Raw genomic sequence first — 19,046 nt, 5'->3', positions numbered from 1 at the left:
TCAGCATGAATATCAAAACAAACCCAGACTGTTCTGGGCTGCAATATACCAATTCTTGGTTCTGCTCCTGTTTTGCACCTGGATAATTATACCCCTTCATCACTCTAACTATATAGTCATATAATCATTCTGTTTTCTACTTGTGTAGATCCAACATGTGAATACCCCTATTTTCTATATATCATATGTATGATATTTGATTATTTTCTTTTATTCATGCTTATGCATGTTTTTGAAAGCATTTTATATTTCTTAAACCCATTTTGGGTAGTTTAAAAATTCTCATCACATGCTATGTTTCTAAAGTTTTATGTTTTAATATGAATCACAGGTTTGGTTTCTAATATAAACGTGGAGCTTTTCTTCCCAGCCCTCTGCTGAAAAGATCAAACTATTCCAGTCAACAAAGGCAAATAAGTAAATATAATATATAAAAATGAAAGCATTATTAAAGAAATTAATCAAAATCTTTAGAGAAGTCTTTTCTGTCGGGTAATTTGACAAACTTCTTTGTTTTGCTTTCAGTGGTGGTTATTGCAGATTGTTTAAAACATGGCTAAATGCATGCTCTTCTAAGCTGTATGCCTCTTAATTGCATAATTAAAGCTGAGCATCTTCTGATCCAACCACCCATGATGTTTCTTGAAGCTGATATCCATCAGTAAACATAACAGTCACAAGGTTTCAAGTCATCATAATTACAAGGAGACATTTGGTATTGCAACATTTTTCTAGTGGAGTGGTCCATGTTGTGATGGAAAAATCTGATGTAATTACATACAATTTCTTGAAGGTCTGCAATTACATTATGGTCATACATATTCTATTTTGAATTTTTATTGTTTTCCACATTTTTGACATGTTTTCAGTTTGCTTTTCAATATTCTTGCATTGTTACATCACAGTTTCCATAAAAAAGGACTTATAAACATTATACACATTTTAGATGTATTGCGTTAGTACCATTTCTTTCAGATCATTGAATAATAATGAAATATTCTTCGTTACTAATCCTTTTAGTTTCTGTTGCACCCTTTCCAAATCCCATCCCCCTCAACACAATATTTCTTCTCACTTTTCCAACTCTTCTTTCAGACTACCGATATTCAGTTTATTGTTTCCTTTGTCTACATCGTATTCGTATCCCATATCTGTTCTGTCAGTTTACAATTACTACCATTTTCCTTTGCCCATTTTCCACTTCATCTGTGCCCTCTTTTGTTGTGCCTCATCTTTTCTTCCATTTCATACATTGTCTATCCAATCATTCTCTATTCCCACCTTATTCTTCCAAGCCTTCATCCCCTATTTTACATGTTCTGCTGTGTTCCTTGTTTCCATGCTCATACTATGTTCTTCCTAACTTCCTCCACCACTAACTATAATTCCAAAATTTCTTTTGTCTATTTCCTACTTGTGGTCTCAGTGTTAAACAGACAGAATTGCCATGAATTAGGAATATCCCTGTGAAACATCTTATTTCAGAATATCCTAGCCATCTCCCGAGTGATTTCTTTACATTCCTACCACATATGTAGTTAGTTTTCATTTCCCATATCGTACAGCTAGCAGCTTGATGCTTGAGACCATTCCTGTTTCTGTACCCTTACTAGAGTTCTGTACCACCTCTTACTAATTGGGCATAACTATCTCCAATCAAGCGCAGACTGTTTAGGACTCTTATCATGCCCATCCCTTCTTCCCAGAGATAATCTTTTACACACTCACCCCGAATTCCTTTATGCATGCTTTCTGCAACCTTGCCGTTGCTGTCTGGGCTGTTTTTTCCTCCCAGATTATTGCATACTGACTTTATCTTACCTTTCTCTGTCTTTTTTTGAACTTCGTAATATTTTTGGATTTCTTTTGGTTTCAAACTTTGCACTTTCTTTTACCTTTCACCTTACACCCTCTTTCCAACACTGCCTGCATCTTCTTCATGAATTTTCACAAGTAGTCCTCAGTGAAATAGCCAGTTCCATTCACCTATTCAATATAATTACTGAATTTCATTAAAAGAAGCCCAGCATGTACCTGTCTCTCCTTTTAAGTCCTTCACTATACTAATGTCTCTATTTTTCCAATCCCCTAGATTTCTTCCTATTGCTTATGTCTTTCCTTTCCACAGTGTAACCAATTGTCTTTATATATATATATATATGGTTCTACCTGACTTCACCGAAACACCACAACACCGACAACGCAATCACCGAAACCACATAACCGACAGTACAAAAACACGAAAATCCACATGCCCGACAACGAAATAACCGACGGTACACAAACACGAAACCTTATACACTTCACACACCACAATCAACAAACAAAACACATTCCCCATCCAAAACCACATACACAACACAGGCAGACCAAAATCCCTGCAAACCCACACTAAACCTAACATACACAACTACCTACAACCCTGACAAACCCTAACCCTAAGGTCCATTACCGACACTTACCTGACCCGCTCCTAACCCTAACTCACTTATCCCGCCTCTAACCCAAACACAATCACTACCACACCTTACCTGACCCGCTCCCTAACCCTAACTCACTGGTCCCCTTAACCCAAACACATTCACTACGCACTTACCTGACCCGCTCCCTAACCCTAACTCACTTAACCCACCCCTATCCACACTAACGTCCGTCACTACCGCATACACAGCCTTTTCCCATTTCGGCATCCTCAGCGCGTGCTTTCATCCGTCGGGTCGGTCTTCTGCACTGTCGATCTTCTGGGTCCGTCGGTCTTCTGCACTTTCGCTCTTCTGCGGCTCGATTTCGCTGTCGATGTTCCCGTGTCGGTGAAGTCAGGTAGAACCATATATATATATATATATATATATGCATACACACACACACACACACACACACACACACACACACATATATATATATATATATATATATATATATATATATATATTTTTTTTTTTTTTTACATTTTATAGATTTTATTCTAAGAAAACTCTGCATTACCCTAGCTCTCTCTTGTTTGATTTCTTGGTGTACTTCTGTTTATGCCTCTTTCTATCTAATCACTCTCTGCCTTTCCATTCTCACTCTCTTAATCACTGAACTAAATTTATTGCTGTTATATACCTACTGGAATCTAGTACTACCTAACCTCCTAGCTTTCTATCTGCTCATAAACAAAGTTCTGCTACTCATGTTCTTTTCCCTCTTTATATATACCTGCCCCATACCTGCTGAATATCTTTTATCCCTTGCTCTTGGGGGTTTTAGTTGACTATGTCCTCCATGTAAATTACATGTGCTAACATCATGCATCTCACCAGAATAATCCTTCCTCCAACCATATGAACTTTTTCCACCCACTTATCCACATTACATCCTATCCCTCCCCTCCTCTTAACCTAGATGTACCTGTACATTTTGGGAAAGAGTCAAGCCTAAATACTTCTCTGTTATCATTTCTTGAGTTCTATGAACCCCAGCCTTGCTCCCTACTGAGATTACAACTGTCTTCTCTGGATGATATTCCAATCCTGTTTCACATCCTAATCCTCTTTTGTCTAACAATTCTCCATTTATAAGTAATTTCATTCAGGGGATACTGTATAAGGCAGCTATTCCCTGAGTCAATCTCACAGAGCTATAATAATAAGACTACAGCAACACCCTACCTCTCGGCCTGGGTAGGCCATTTCTAGCCACTGACTCCCATCCAGGCCAGTTCCTTCAGAGTCTGGGTATCTCATTAAAGTCAGCACTCTTCTATATTTCAGTTTTAGTCGTGCAATAGATAGCATACTCATCTTTGGTGCAGAAGACTGTGGATTCTACTTCTGAACCAGGTTGATCAACAGCTGACACTGCAACACAGCATGAGAGGAAGGGGCTGCTGCATTCCTGAGTGTGTTGTACTTCAGATGAGATGTTAAACCAAGGCCAAATATGATTGAGCTGGTGGTAGTTCAGGTGGATGTAAAAGATCCCACAGCACCAAAAAGAGAAGGGGTCCTTTATTCATACAAAACCTTATTAACATTGAACATTATTTACAAATGTACACAATATATATATATATATATATATATATATATATATATATATATATATATATATATTCTTATGCACTAATAATTGCAATCATATTTATCTTATGCTCTCCATCCTTATAATTTTTCATCCTTATTTTCCATACCACACCCCCACTCATTTTTCCACAGGCACCATCTGATTTTTCATAATATTATTGCCAATATCCATTTTCCTTTAAACATAATTTAATTTATTCTTTCATTCAAATGATCTATACAACATAAAACAGCTTTTTCTCTACTCTTTTTACATATTCTTGTATCCAATTTTAAAGTACCCATATTCAGTCATGTCCATATCTATCTTACTCATCTAACTCTTCAAAACAAATTTCTTTACATAACTTTTCTCATAATTTCACCACCCTTTTGCATTTCAAAAACACATGTTATTTGTATTATTCTTCCCCACAAAATAAACATATTATTTTACTTTTCTTTTTGTATGGCATATTTTCTTTTAATGGTAGTTTATTTATTATCAATCTCCATAAAAAAAACCCCTGACATTCTACTGTGTTATTGCACCATTTATTTCTTGCCATTATAGCTTTATTTTTTTTCTTCAGATAATAATATTGTATCATTCTGGTTTTATACCATATTTTCATTCTTTTTCTCTCACATCAATCTTTGCCTTCCACATTCTAATTTGTTCTTGATAATTTTCTATGTCTTCACTTATACATTTTTCTCTTTTATTTTTCAGTTATATTTCATAGTACTATTCAAATGTTTTTATAGCAAATCTTTCATCTCCTTCATTTATCTACTTCAGAACTTTATATAAATGTAAAGAAGTTGCAAATATGACTGGCTTTATTAATCATAGCCTTCCTTCATCTTTATTAATGTAAAACACTCCTTTCTTTACTGGGTTCAATCTAGAACCCCATATAAATGTAAACAATCTCTTGCAACAACTGTTTTCATATATTCTGGTAATCATAAACACACATGATACACATGCTATTTTTCCTATTAATATCAACTTTATCAAATGTACTTTTTTTTTCTAAAAGATAGTCTGTATGTTTTCCATAACACACATGTCCCTTAATTCTTCTAACAATCTTTTTACTGAGTTATCTTTACTTCTGCGTTGACAAATTATACTCCCATCACTGAAACCATTGTAAATTGTATACCACCTATCTACACCATATCCCCCAAAAATTTGCTTTCTATTCTTACACCTGTTTCTTTTAAACTTTCAGCTACAGTACATAGAATATTACTTCCCTCATCCAAATTTCATTTTTAGTTATTATAATAATATCATCTACATATGCCAACAGTGGGGGACTCTGTACCTGTCTGCATCACATACCCTGCATTTTTTTTTTCATTTTAAAATTCATCTCACTATCACATTCATAATTAAAGCAAAGAACATACAGCTCATAGGGCATCCTTGTCTTATACCATTTGTCATCTTCTGTTTCTTTACTTTACCCAACTATTTACTAAAATTTTTATTTTATTACTGTATGCTGACATACAAACTTTCCTTATTTTATTACTTAAATTATGTATCTTCATTACTTCCCATAATGTATCATGTTCTATCAAAAGCTTTATTGATGCCTCCAACAATGATTTTCTCATCCTCTCTTCTATTTATAATATCATCCAAAATTTATATCATAATCATTAACAATTCTTAACACCCCTTCTCTTTTATACTATATAAGCTCTCCTCCATTATATTTTCATTCTACTTTCCAGTCTTTTCTGTATTAGTTTCATAAATATGTTATAATCTGTGTTATTTAATACTATTGGTCTTCAGCTTTGTATATCTTCTTTTTCTCCCTTTTTCCATATAAATAGTAATATTCCTCTACACAACATCTTATAAGCAAAACATTAATTTAACTATTCATTCAACATATTTAAAACTATTCTTTTTGCTACTCTTTTAGATTTTTATACATTTCATATCGTAACCCATTCAGGCCTGCAGCCAAATTTATATTCACCTGTCCAAGCAATTTTTCCAACTCATCTCTTTTTGAAATTCTTTATTTACTTGTTTTGATCATTTTTAACCTCCCATTTTATCTTATATTTTTCCTTGAATATTTCAGCTATGTACTGAACTACAATATTCATAATCCACACTTGTGTGTTCTTTCTATTTCTCCTTTTCATTTTTATTTCTCTCATTATACTATTTTCCTCCTTAATTATGTTACTTAAATATGTTGACATTTCCTCACTTTTCCATTGTAAAAATATCTTTGTTTAAATAATAACTCCTTAATTTTCTTATGATTTCTTTCATATATTTCTTTTATCCTAATACTCTCATTCTTCTCTAAATCCACTAAAGCATTTTTAAATCTCTCTTCATACTTTTCTTTCTCTGCCTTTCTTGCCTGTCTCTGCCATTGCCAATAACATATTTTATATTTTTGTAAATAACCCCGTATTCAGACCTATTAAAGTAAAATAACCCCATAGTAATATAGTGTCTCCATAACTGTAATACTAGCTTTTCCTTTTCATTCCATTATTTTTCATTTATTCTTTTTATACCTTTCCTATTCTAATATGTTCTTTATTTTCATTTACTTTTATCCTCATTGTCAAATGATCTGTGAATCCTGTTATAACAGTCTCTCTTTCTGTTATGCTCATTACTTCTGATAAAATAAAATAATGAGTCTCAGATTAAAGTATCCTTCTTCTATATGTCCTATAGTTTCTATTCCCAATAATCAGTTTAGCACATTTCATAACTTCTGCCATTGTTTTTACATAAGCATGTAATGCTATAATCCTATATACTTTCTCTTGCCATCTTAAATCTATGATAGTCATCTCAGTCTTACCAATGTTACATCCAATATTTTTACTGGCCTTCTGTATAATATTGCTATTCCCGAGCATTGATTACTTCCCAAATTCCATATTGTATTTCTACTCCATATTTTCTTTGTAGTCTTTCCTCATTTGTTAAAAATTGTTACATCTTCCAAAACAATTATACCTACATCACATTTGTTACACCCTTCTAAAGCCCCTATCCTTGTTACTATATTCGTAATGCTATTCACATTTACCAAAAAGATACTTAAATTATTTTTTCTTTTTCTTAACTTACAAGAGGTTATGTTCTCTTTAGGCTTATTTTTCCACATTCTTACTTTTTCAGTTTGTTATCACGTATCAGACATTTTCTTTCTTCTTCTCTTTCAGACTTATACCATTAAAATTTGTTGTCATAATTTTTACTGTTTTCCCAAAATAACTTTTTTCAATTTATGTCTTTTCATCCCTAATTTCTGAATATTTTTCTATCCCATCTTTTTCTTCTTTTTCTAAGTCTTCTTCTGTTTCTGCTTCCAGTTACTTTTTACTTTGTCTCTCATCCTCTCTCTTTTTTCAATTTTTTTCTTGTTTATTTAATTTTTTTACAATTCATCCATAATTGTCCAGTTGGTTACATTTATAACATTTCAGTTCACATCTTTTTGCATCATGACCCATTTCCCTGCATATATAACATTTATTTTTGTCATAGTTATTTACCAAATACCTTTGTTTTCCACAGAAAGAAATGTTTTGGGCTGCCACCAGTATTTTACCACACCCTTATTACATTCGACATTTATCATACTAGGAATATAAATATTTTTTCCATTTCCAGTTTCAAATCAACATTAACATCCCATTCACTAATACTTAAACCCTTATTGTCATAAACTTTTGAAATGTCCAATACTTCGTTACATATTTTTTAATGTCCTTTCAAAGTCTCTTCCTCCACTTATGTCTGAAATTATACATGTATTTTCTTTTATGTTGGTCTACTGAAAGTTTAAGAACATAAGCATTCCATGAATTATCATTTTGTTTCCTTTCATACTCACATTGGAAGCCTTCCATGCCATAAGTAGCTTAAAAAATAATGTCACAAAATGTCTCTTTATTAGGACAAAAGCTCTTACCTGTTGCACTTTCACAACCAATGGAAGTATTATGGTATCCCAAACTTCATACCTATTCAGCTTCTTGTCTCTTCACACTATCGTCTGTTCTTTTCTTTCTGCTCTCCAGGCCCATTTACAGCAGTGTCTGCATATGTTTTTTTTTTCCTTTTGCCCAGTGTCATTCTTTAAAATTACTTCTAAGTCCTCTTACCAATTTTTTTTCCATTATTTCTCTCCCAGGACACATATCTTCCATTTTCCTTTTCACGCTGTTCAATCATCTCCCTAGGTTCGTCATCCATCCCTCCCAAATTTGTTCACTGCCTATTCTGAATTTGCAAATAGATTAAGGTGAAAAACAGCTTCCAAATTCTCCGAATCTTCACCAGAAATGCCTTGCTTACTGGCATTCACCTCCAATCCAGAATTATGAGTAGGGGAAGCTCTCTGATGCCCTGTCAAGATGTCTGCTATTTGTATAAATACCACCTTGGGTCTGTCCTGAAAAGAGGCCACAAGCATAATGGGACTAATCTGGTCAACAAGGGATAAATAAACAAATGCATGTTTATATAAAGTAAACATGTTTCTGTTATAGTCAGTAAGTGTATGTATTGTCACTTTGACAACACCAGCTATTACATTTCAATAAATTATTCTTACCATCTCCAAAAATATGAAAGTTTTATTTTTTTCAAAGTTAAATGTTCTTTTCTAGTTTCATATTTAAATTGTGTATATACACACTTGATTTACCAAACATAAGTCTTCCTGAATGTAGCAATTTTATGTATATTTTTCACTGAATAATATATTTCAAATGTGTGGAATATTTTTCTTTGGGTCTCCACTGCAAAGGGGTCTTACATGGTTCAGGCAGGCTGTCCCAGTATGTAACAAAGTAAATAAAGTAAAATAAAGTAAATTAAATAAATAATTGCAGCTTTTTAATTCTTCATGATGGACAAACTTTCTATTTATTTATTTATGCAATCCATTTTTATTTTGTAAAACCTCCTTATTTCAGAACTTTTTAATGAATCACACATTTAAAATACTTTTTTAGAGGAACAAAAGTCAAAGATTTATTTATTTTTTATTAGCCACCAGAGCACCAAGACAAACCAGATCACAAAGCTGTTAATGTAGACTTTGGCTTCTTGACCACTAAATTGTAATGCTTATTCTAACAGGTGTTTGTCTCCCTTTGTTGTGCAGATACTTTTAAGATTAGCATTGCTTTGAAACTCATTATGTCTCTCCTTTCATGCTAGCAGGTAGCAACAATGACTTTCTGATATTCTAAATGAAACACTAGTTGTTGATAGTATGCTAACTGGGTCTATTTTATATATTCGAATGCTTAAATGTTCGAATCACTAAAGATTTAACTTTAGTGATCGAACATTTAAATGTTCGAATATATTAAAAATTAATATTTAAAAGAAAAAAAGTAAAACTGAAGAGTTTAAGCAGGGGGGCAAGCCCCCCTGCACCCCCCACACCCCCAGCTACTTAAATATACCAACTCTGAGATCACACTTCAGTGTGCTACAGTGCAGAAATGGAAAATTTCCCATTTAAACATCTTTAGTGATTCGAACATTTAAGCGTTCGAATATATAAAATAGACCCTGCTAACTCACAGCAGACAACATCCAAGTTCTGTGAATCTTACTCTGATCTATTGTACAGTCTTTGACGAGTATGAATAAAATAATTTGAATGCTGTGTTTTGTCATTATCTTTTAGATCTTCCTGCTGGCTATGTTGTAACACAAATCTCAGCAGATGATGTGGATTTGAATCCCACACTGTCCTACAGCTTCAGTGGAAAGTGGAAGGGAAGGAACAAATTTACTATTGATCGTTACACTGGTGTCATTGCATTGAGAGAACCCCTGGATTTTGAAGACACAACTCACTACCTGCTAACAATCAGGGTATCTGACTCTGTCCATGAAGCAGAAGCTGATCTTTCTATTACTGTTCTTGATGCAAATGATAATCCACCAGTTTTCGCCACAGATTTCTATAAGGTAAATTTCACTGATATACTTTTGAATATAGTGTACTAGTTGTAATTTATAACTTGCAAAATGAAAAGTTATTATGAATCTGTGCCTTGCACATACATGGAAGAAGAAGCTGCTCAATCTTCGAATACTTTTCTGTGATTAAGCAATTGCAAGACAATAGGGGTACAGTTTTATATTTGACCATAATATGTAATGTTGCTATCATGCAGACTGCGTGAGTAAATGTGCACAAGCCTGGGTACAGCACTACTGTATAATCTACATAGTTACATAGAAGAAAGGGTTCTGAGACAAATGTAAAAATAGATATGGCTTAATTCATGGGACAGGGTACAAAATCTGATGTATTCTTATCAACAAAGATAAAAAAAGTATAATATGCCAGCTCCACTGGTCAAGAGGGGTGAGTCCTGAATGCATCTGAAGTAACCAGAGTTTGAATAATGACTTGACCACATGTTGGAACCGGGGTGGGGGAAGAGAGGCATGATGAGGCCTAACTTGCTCACCTCCTGTCAGGGCAGGGTTAAGAAGCATGTGTTAACACTTACTATCTGTGCTTGAAGCCGCTGTGCTACAAGGGGGGGCATTGTTATGTATGTGCTGAGAAGTGTATGTACATTGCAGTTTTCCATTGCGTGCCACCCCTTTGGATGCTACAGGCATGAACATGGATGCCTGGTCTTATGTAGGAAATTGAAATACTTAGTGTTGACTTCTCTCCCTGGCATGCTTGACTTTCACCCTAATTAAATAAATGGACTGTAGGGCTTGATGGTCAGTGGTAACAGACCAAAAAATTATATATAATATGATGGCTATCTGTGAATTGACAAAACAAAATGGTCCATTATATATTACTGAAATTAGGCTCTATGAAAAAAAAATTTACAAACCTTTTTTGCTATCTCTTTCATAAACTGAAAATTATATAAATGGGGCAAACTCCGTTATGCTAGAGAGATGCCCTACCCACTACCTACTAAGCATACGCCATTTGAATGTTGTAACATCTTGGATTAGGGTTTATAAATATATATATATATATATATATATATATATATATGGGTCTACTTCATTTGACCTAACTTTCATTTGCCTGACACTCATTTGCCTGACCCCATTTGACTGAAATTTCATTTGCCTGACACTTCATCTGCCTGACACTTCATTTGACTGACAAGTATTATTAGCAAGAAAATGGAATATGCCCCCTTCCCCACTGTAGTGCGACCCTGGAGTTAGAATATATAGTTATATTGTTAACTTTTGATGTAATATTGCTTAGTAAAAGAAAAGTAAGTGGGGGGCATCACCCCCACACTCCCCGTTGTGGGGGGCTGTGTCCCCCACACCCCCCTAACTATATATTCTAACTCCAGGGTCGCACTACAGTGGGTAAGGGGGCATATTCCATTTTCTTGCGAATAATACTTGTCAGTCAAATGAAGTGTCGGGCAAATGAAGTGTCAGGCAAATGAAATTTCAGTCATTTGGTCTCAGGCAAATGGGTGTCAGGCAAATGAAAGTTAGGTCAAAAGAAGTAGACCCATATATATATATATATATATATATATATATATATATATATATATATATATATATATATATATATATATATATATATATATATATACAGAGAGAGAGAGAAAGAGGGAGAGAGAGAGAGTTAACTGTCATGGTTTTGATACCTGAAAGATTCAAGGAAACAGGTTAAAAGAATTACAGTTCATCATATCTGACACTGAACTAACATACTCTTCTCCAAGAAAGACAACTGAAAGCAAGGTCTCATTAGATCTATTCTAGTAAATTTTAAACTGAATGCTGCATTCTTTACTACATAATGTCATATGTAACTAGGAAACTACTCTACCTTGACACTTTGAAAATGGCAAACAAAATAAACAGGAAATACAGCAACAACATACATTCATTTATTTTGTCACTTTAAATGGCTAACAGTAATGGACAACTCTAAAATGACTGCTATGAAGCATTTGACAAGTGATGTTCTTTATCTTGTTTCTGTCAACGATTAAATACATTTAGGTAGCTCTTTAAGTCAAACTTTGTTATTACAATTTATTATAATATAAACTATTTCATTTGCTAATATCAGGTTCTCTGTAGCAATAAATATCATTAAAACAGCTTCCAGCTCAGCAAGAATTCTTGTTTCCAGTAAGTGCTTTTTAATCTATTCAGCTCTCTTCATATAATGCACAATGTTATTCTCTGGATCTACTATGACTCCTCAAAACTTTAAAGTTAACATAATAATAACCAAGGAACAATTGTGCATAACTCACAACTCTAATATGCAAGTGTCTGTAACAAATATACTAGTCAAAATATATGCAATAAAATGCACAGAAAAGAGCAACAATTGTGCATGTCACAACTCTAATATGCAAGTGTTTGCAACAAATATACTAGTCAAATTATATGCAATTAAACACACAGAAAAATACTAAAACATTTGTTTTTTTATTTGTTGCTTTTGCATGGGAACAAGACGCCATACATCATTTATAAGGGAGAAAAGCCCCACCCCCCCCTTACTTCATAATTTTTACTCTGTGGTTACTGTACCTTGGAGAAGGAGTGATCACTAATTGGCTGTGACTAAAACCTAACCTGTCGCATTCTTCCTCCAGGAGGCTGCAACACTGAAGCAGTACAGCCTGAGCTGTAACACACTGATCGTAAGTAAAGTCATTATCTGCACACAGGCAGCTCCACCTGCAAGTATAATGACTGAGCAGTACTGATACAGACACCTTTGTTACTGCCAATGGACTGCAAGCCTCATCTTTTATTTTTGCTCATTTCTCTGTCATCCTTTATAGGTCATGGTCTTCCTTTTGACAGATTGAGCTTCCTAATAGTTCATACCCATCTTTTGAAACCACTGTTCTTACTCCACAACCTTATTTTTGATTGTAAATTACCCTTGTGCTAATCTATTTTCTTAGTACCGCCTTTAATACCTGCTTTCTAGCCTCACACAAGTGCAAATGATCCCTTGAATGTGTTCTTATATCTTGTTGCATATTCCTCATAGTATCTGGCTAGCAAATAAATAGCATAAATATACAGAAGTTGTAATCTGACCTTACTGAGGTATATCTCTATCTATATGTGTATCTATTTATCTATCTATATCTATATAGATATTATATCTATCTCTCTCTTTCTTTCTCTCTCTCTCTCTATATATATATCTATATATATATATATATAGATATAGATATATATAGATACCCACACTCACATGCGCACGTCTGTGTATGTGTGTGTGTGTGTGTGTGTGTGTGTGTGTGTGTGTGTGTGTGTGTGTGTGTGTGTATATATATATAATATATATATATTTATATAGCTATCTCTCTAGACGAAAGGTGTACATGTATCATAAAAATTACTGTAGCTACCTCACTAGAATTAAAGCTATATCTTCCATAGCTGACATCCTTTTTAAATGTTACTTATCTATATATCTATGAGGTAGCATGTATTCCTTTATATTGATCAGATAGAATTAAAATTAAACCACTCTAATAAGTACAACATGGGCTGTTTACCTAAAAAATTCTAAATGTATTCAAGAAACATTTTAAATGGTGAAACTTTTCAATCATTTAAATAATTTTTAACTGTTGAACTGTTTTTTTATTAGTCTGCCATTTCTGGAATACTTTATAAGAGTACTATTTACAGTGGACATACAGTCTTCCTTTTGAGACAGTTTGATTATAATGCAAGAATCAATGCCATACTTAATACTGATACTTATGTAAAAGTAAGTAAAACTGAGCTAAATATAGCATATAGAAGAATCAATATTATGTTCAATGATATGTTCTTGGAAGGTAGGATAGACATTGACATATTCAACTATTTGAATATGATTTACCCCACCATTCCTACTATTTTTGGAACACCAAAAATACATAAGGACAGTTATAATCCTCCCCTTCATCCTATTGTTGATGGACGTAACTCAGTCACTTATGCTTGCACCAAATTCTTGGATTATAAGCTAAAGAATTTTTTAGAAAAACAAGCACAAATTTGTAGGGACTCATGACATTTTTTGGAGTTAATAAGTAATACTGTATATTCAGATGAGACATTGTTTTTAACTGTGGACATAAAATACCTTTTTTCCATCATACCCCATCAGGAGGGTATTCAGGCTATAGAAAAATACCTTTACAAACAAGGTGTACCACATAATGAAGTTAATTTGTATATTGATTTATTTGATATTGTTTTGAAAAAAAAAACAATTATATTAAACTTGGTGATGAATATTACCTCCAAAAAGTTGGGGTTGCCATGGGTTCCCCATTTGACACCATCTTTGCAAATGTAGTAATGGTAGTATGGGAGAAAAAAGTTTGTGCTTAATGACAACTACAGTGAGCATATCAGTCTATATTTGCGATACTTGGATGATATTTTTATATCATGGAAAGGTACAGAAGAGATGCTTGGTAATTTTTTGTTCTATATTAATAATACCACTGATTATTTAAAATTTGCTCATGATCTTAGTAAGCAAGAAATTAATTTTTTGGATGTGAATTTAAGTAAGGACAAGGTGAGAAAAGCATTCAAAGTGAAAATTCATAGAAAATCGACTTATTCGAATTATTTTTCTTTTTTGCATTTTACCAGTTCATATCCTATAGGAAATAAAAAAGCAGTGGTAAAAGGACAATTTGTCCAGGCTACAAGAATAGTAACTTTCGATGCTGATTTTAAAGGAATGTGGGTTGCTTAAAAAGATGTTCATTGAGATAGGGTATCCAACAAGTATGTTGGAAGATATATATATATAATGAAGTGCAAACAAAAAAGGAGAATGGACATTTTAACCCCATTCTTAGTTACCATGGAGAGAACCATCAGATAAGGACTAAAGTGCAATATGACTGCTCAGTTGCATTTATAACAACATTTAGTACACATTTTTATGAAGTAAAAGCTATCATGATAAAGAATTGGGCAGTCATTAATGATGATGTAAAAATCAGAGAAAAGGTAGGGGAAGGATTAAGAATAGTGGTGAGAAGAGGCAAAAACCTTAAGAACTTAATAGAGTATTGTAAAAAAACTACTAATAACTTGCACATCAGTATGAGTAGGTGTGGAATGTGCAACTACTGCAGTTTTATATCCCAAGGTCAATGTGTTGAGGTCAAAAATAGAAAATATAGAATTACTGGAAAATTTAATTGTAATAAAAAATGGTAGTTTATGTTGCCATATGCCAATTATGTCTGACATATTATGTAAGAAAAACAACTAGAAGTTTGAAAGAGAGAATATATGAGCACATTTATGCAAGCAGAAAAGGCATTTTAACAAATGGATTAGCAAAGCATATATATGAATTTAAAGATCATCTGTTCAAGTTTTGTGTAATACAGCAGATAAAAGAAGAGGATAGTGGTGGACCTTGGACCATTCAGCTGGAAAAGGCTGAATTAGTTTGGCAACTGCAACTACATTCATGCGTGGCCAGGATTAAATGATTACTGCATTATTAATAGTATACTTAAGTTAAAGGCATTGACTAGGTAGTAAGTAAAAAAAAGTAAAAAAAGTAAAAAAAAGTAGAAAAGTGAATAAGTAAGGAATTATTAATAACAATAATAAATATTAATAATAAAAGGGAGGGAGGGTGGCCTAATTGTTAAGGTGTTTGCCTTACAAACACAAGGTGTAGAGTTTGAGTCTCACAAGGGATAACTGGCTAGGCTTAAAATGGCTCACAAGGGGAGTTAGCTTAGTACTAATCTATGAACCTATGAACCTAAAAATAGAATATTATTCATAATATTTTCAGTTTAGGCATTGGTTAGCATGTTTATATTCATATTGTGTCTTTTCAAGAGTATATAGCAACCACTGTTTTATTAATTATTGGGTCTCATAGGAAATGCATTGCTAGTATGAAGGCTGTAGTAAGTTTTTAATTTAATCCATGAATATTTGTGTGTTTGTGTGTGTGTGTGTGTGTGTGTGTGTGTGTGTATATATATATATATATATATATATATATATATATATATATATATACATATTTGTATATAAAAATGATTTATTGTCTGCAGTATAATTATTCATAGAGCAGGTTGGCTTAGATGATTGGATACTTTATTAGTATTTTAGCAACAAGTTTTTATATGAATCATATGTTTTTTAAAAAAAAAGGACTGAATATGGCACTTCCTGTTTGAAAAGGAAATTATGCCATTTTAAGTATATAAGAAGGAAGGTTTTAATTGTTGTTTGTCGTCTGATGAAGTTTGCTATTTGACACAAATGAAAAGCGCTTAACAGTAAATAAAAAATCCATTCTATATCCATCATCATTATTTATTTGGTTTTAGATTCCTTAAAGATATAAGAAACACATCATAGTCATGCAGAATATCATTGCAATGGCTCTGCACAGCATTTGAGATGTCTCTGTGACTGTAACTCATTCTTTACAAATACAGTATTTGCTTTTACACTGCACATTTACTTTTACCATCCATAGTTTTTCAAAGCCAAGTCACCTAAAATATTATGAGAATCAGCTTCTTTAAGTGACACCAATTAAAATGTTTTGTATGTCTTATTTTGAAATTCACATCAGTAGTGTTTGAGCCAGTGGATCATATGGTGAACAGCACAAGTCAAGTCACCAATGTGCACATAGTTCTCTTTTTAGAGACATCTAGCCTCAAAGCTTTAAAACTGATTTGAGATAGAAGGCTAATTCTCTGCCTTGCTTTAGTTTGAATTCATCCTTCTGTCCTTTAATTCTTACTTGTTGATGATTCTCTTACCTGCATTCTTATTCTGGTACATCTAATGCATTTCCAGATTTCACTGCATCTACACTTTATGCTTTTTTCAGCAGCACCAAGAAGCAGCCCATTTTCACATTTTGTTCAGCAACATCTAAATTCTTCTGACCACCCCTGTTTTTTTTTCCTTTTACACATATTAGCAAAATGTCGTTTCCAAGAACAGATTCCACAATATGGATGAGCCACAGGATAGCTCTTCCTTTTATCTTTATATCTAAGTCTCCTGCGAGAAGTGTAAATTAAAAACTGCAAACATTTAGACTCTATTTTGAAACCTCACATGGCTCCCTTTTTATATCCATTACTGTTGCAACACATCCTCATTTCAGTTTTCATTTTGCCTTACTATTTGACTCACATTTTATTTTGTAAGCCTCCTTTGTATCACCTAATTCTTTAATTATGTACTACTAACTTTAATTTCTCTCCAGCTTTTATAAGGCTGGATATGTTTTTTTTTCAATAGCACACTCCTTGTTTCATCATTTTTTATGTTACATATTATTCTCTTATGAATGAGTACCAAAGCTTATCAAAAACTTGTACTGTCTGGCTCCAGTCTTCAACTCAGTAAAATAAGCACCTATAATGTTTGTAGGACTTTTGCTCTTGTAAAGAATAAATGTTTAATACATGGCAAATTCTTTGTGGGATGGCAGAAATTTAAACATTTTGATCCAAGTGTTGCTTTTTAATTCATGACATAGTCAAGAAAGAAAATGGGCTGAAATGATATAGCTACTGCCATACTGCAATGCATGAATGCTGTACAATATATCTGTTCAGAATGTTTGTATCTCCTCAGGATGTTTGGCTTTTTTACTCACTGTGAGGAATAAGTCAGATTTCTAAATCCAAAGCATCCATTTTTTATGATAAATTTTCCATGTTTTAAGACAGTTCCAGTGGGTTGCAGTTGAAACAGTTTTCCACTGACATTGCAGTTCAATATACTTTCAAACACAAAATTCTTTAAAAAACAACAAATGAAAATTCTTTACTTCTGCAGATATATTTATGCATTTCTGTCAATATTTCTTCCCTCCTGACTGCAGATAATGTTTGGGCCAATAAGTGAGATGGGCCTTGGGATTCAAAAGGCTTACTGCTGTGCAGAAACCTTAGAGCTGAATATTTCCACATCACCCAAGCCTTTCAAATGCTGAGACTTTTTACTGCTGAGATTTCCTCTTGTGGAAGCTTCAGTGCAAAGTGGTCTCACAGATGAAGCCACATGCTAAGGACATGGCTAATTATTATTATTCATGTGCTGTCCACTCAGTAATGTCCATTGCTCCTGATTTGTTTGTCACTCAGTTGAGTAAAATTTTACTGTAGGGGGAAAACATATTTTCTATGATTCCATCCGCTCCTATGGGAGTTCTTGTGGTACAGGTACGTTTTAGTGAAGATATTGGGGCAGTGGTGGATTGACTGTACCTTAGGCCCAGGGTGGTTTTCATACCATGGACCCCCCCCACACACACACAAACACTTTTTTTTGAGAATACGTGAATGCTCATGTTCTTGAATTTACCTTCCTTATTTAAGACAATTCAATCTGCTGTCATTATAATTCACCAAATTTCCATACCCATCAGTTACAGCTACTTGACTTTATACTCCTTGAATATCTGATTGTGATTAAAAATAACCACAGTAAATTATTCCAACTTGCTTTACACAAATGCACACTAGTCTTGAAAAGGCAGACTAATGGCTGTTTATCTTGACAATGAAAATGAAAGCTAGAATTAACCATTGTCATTCACAAACAGCCACCATATCCAACAATTATAGCCCTGATGTTGACTGTTGGCATATCAAATGCCTGATTATGATAAAAATAAATATGTACACATTAACAATATATTTCAAGTTTGTTTCATACAAGCATACATTATTCCAATTTATTTTACACAAAATGGACGCTAGTCCTGCAAAGATAGAGTATTTTTGAGCAAACAAGAGGGTAATGATTTGCCAGAAAATACAAATTGTATGAGTATCAGATGAAAAAATATGACGGGGACATTTTGTGAACTAAGGGACAGTTGAGAGTTATGTATTTTCAACTTTTTTCACATGAACGGTAGCCACTATTATTATAACTTACTTCACACAAAT

General features: G+C 33.4%; 1 protein-coding gene across 1 annotated transcript in view; it reads left to right on the top strand.

Annotated features, from left to right (window-relative positions):
- DCHS2 (dachsous cadherin-related 2) overlaps nucleotides 1–19,046 on the top strand; it is a 1,158,653-nt gene that overhangs the window by 1,037,042 nt on the left and 102,565 nt on the right. Inside the window, exon 18 of the mRNA XM_044062423.1 lies at nucleotides 9,761–10,047. Within this exon, the coding sequence (XP_043918358.1) occupies nucleotides 9,761–10,047 (287 nt within the window). The remainder of the gene's footprint in view (nucleotides 1–9,760; nucleotides 10,048–19,046) is intronic.

Source organism: Protopterus annectens, chromosome 2.part1 (assembly GCF_019279795.1).
Source record: "Protopterus annectens isolate FY-2018-M chromosome 2.part1, PAN1.0, whole genome shotgun sequence".
NCBI classification, from domain to species: domain Eukaryota; kingdom Metazoa; phylum Chordata; order Ceratodontiformes; family Protopteridae; genus Protopterus; species Protopterus annectens.
Note: the sequence above shows the minus strand (reverse complement) of the source record. Positions and strands in the feature narration are given on the sequence as shown.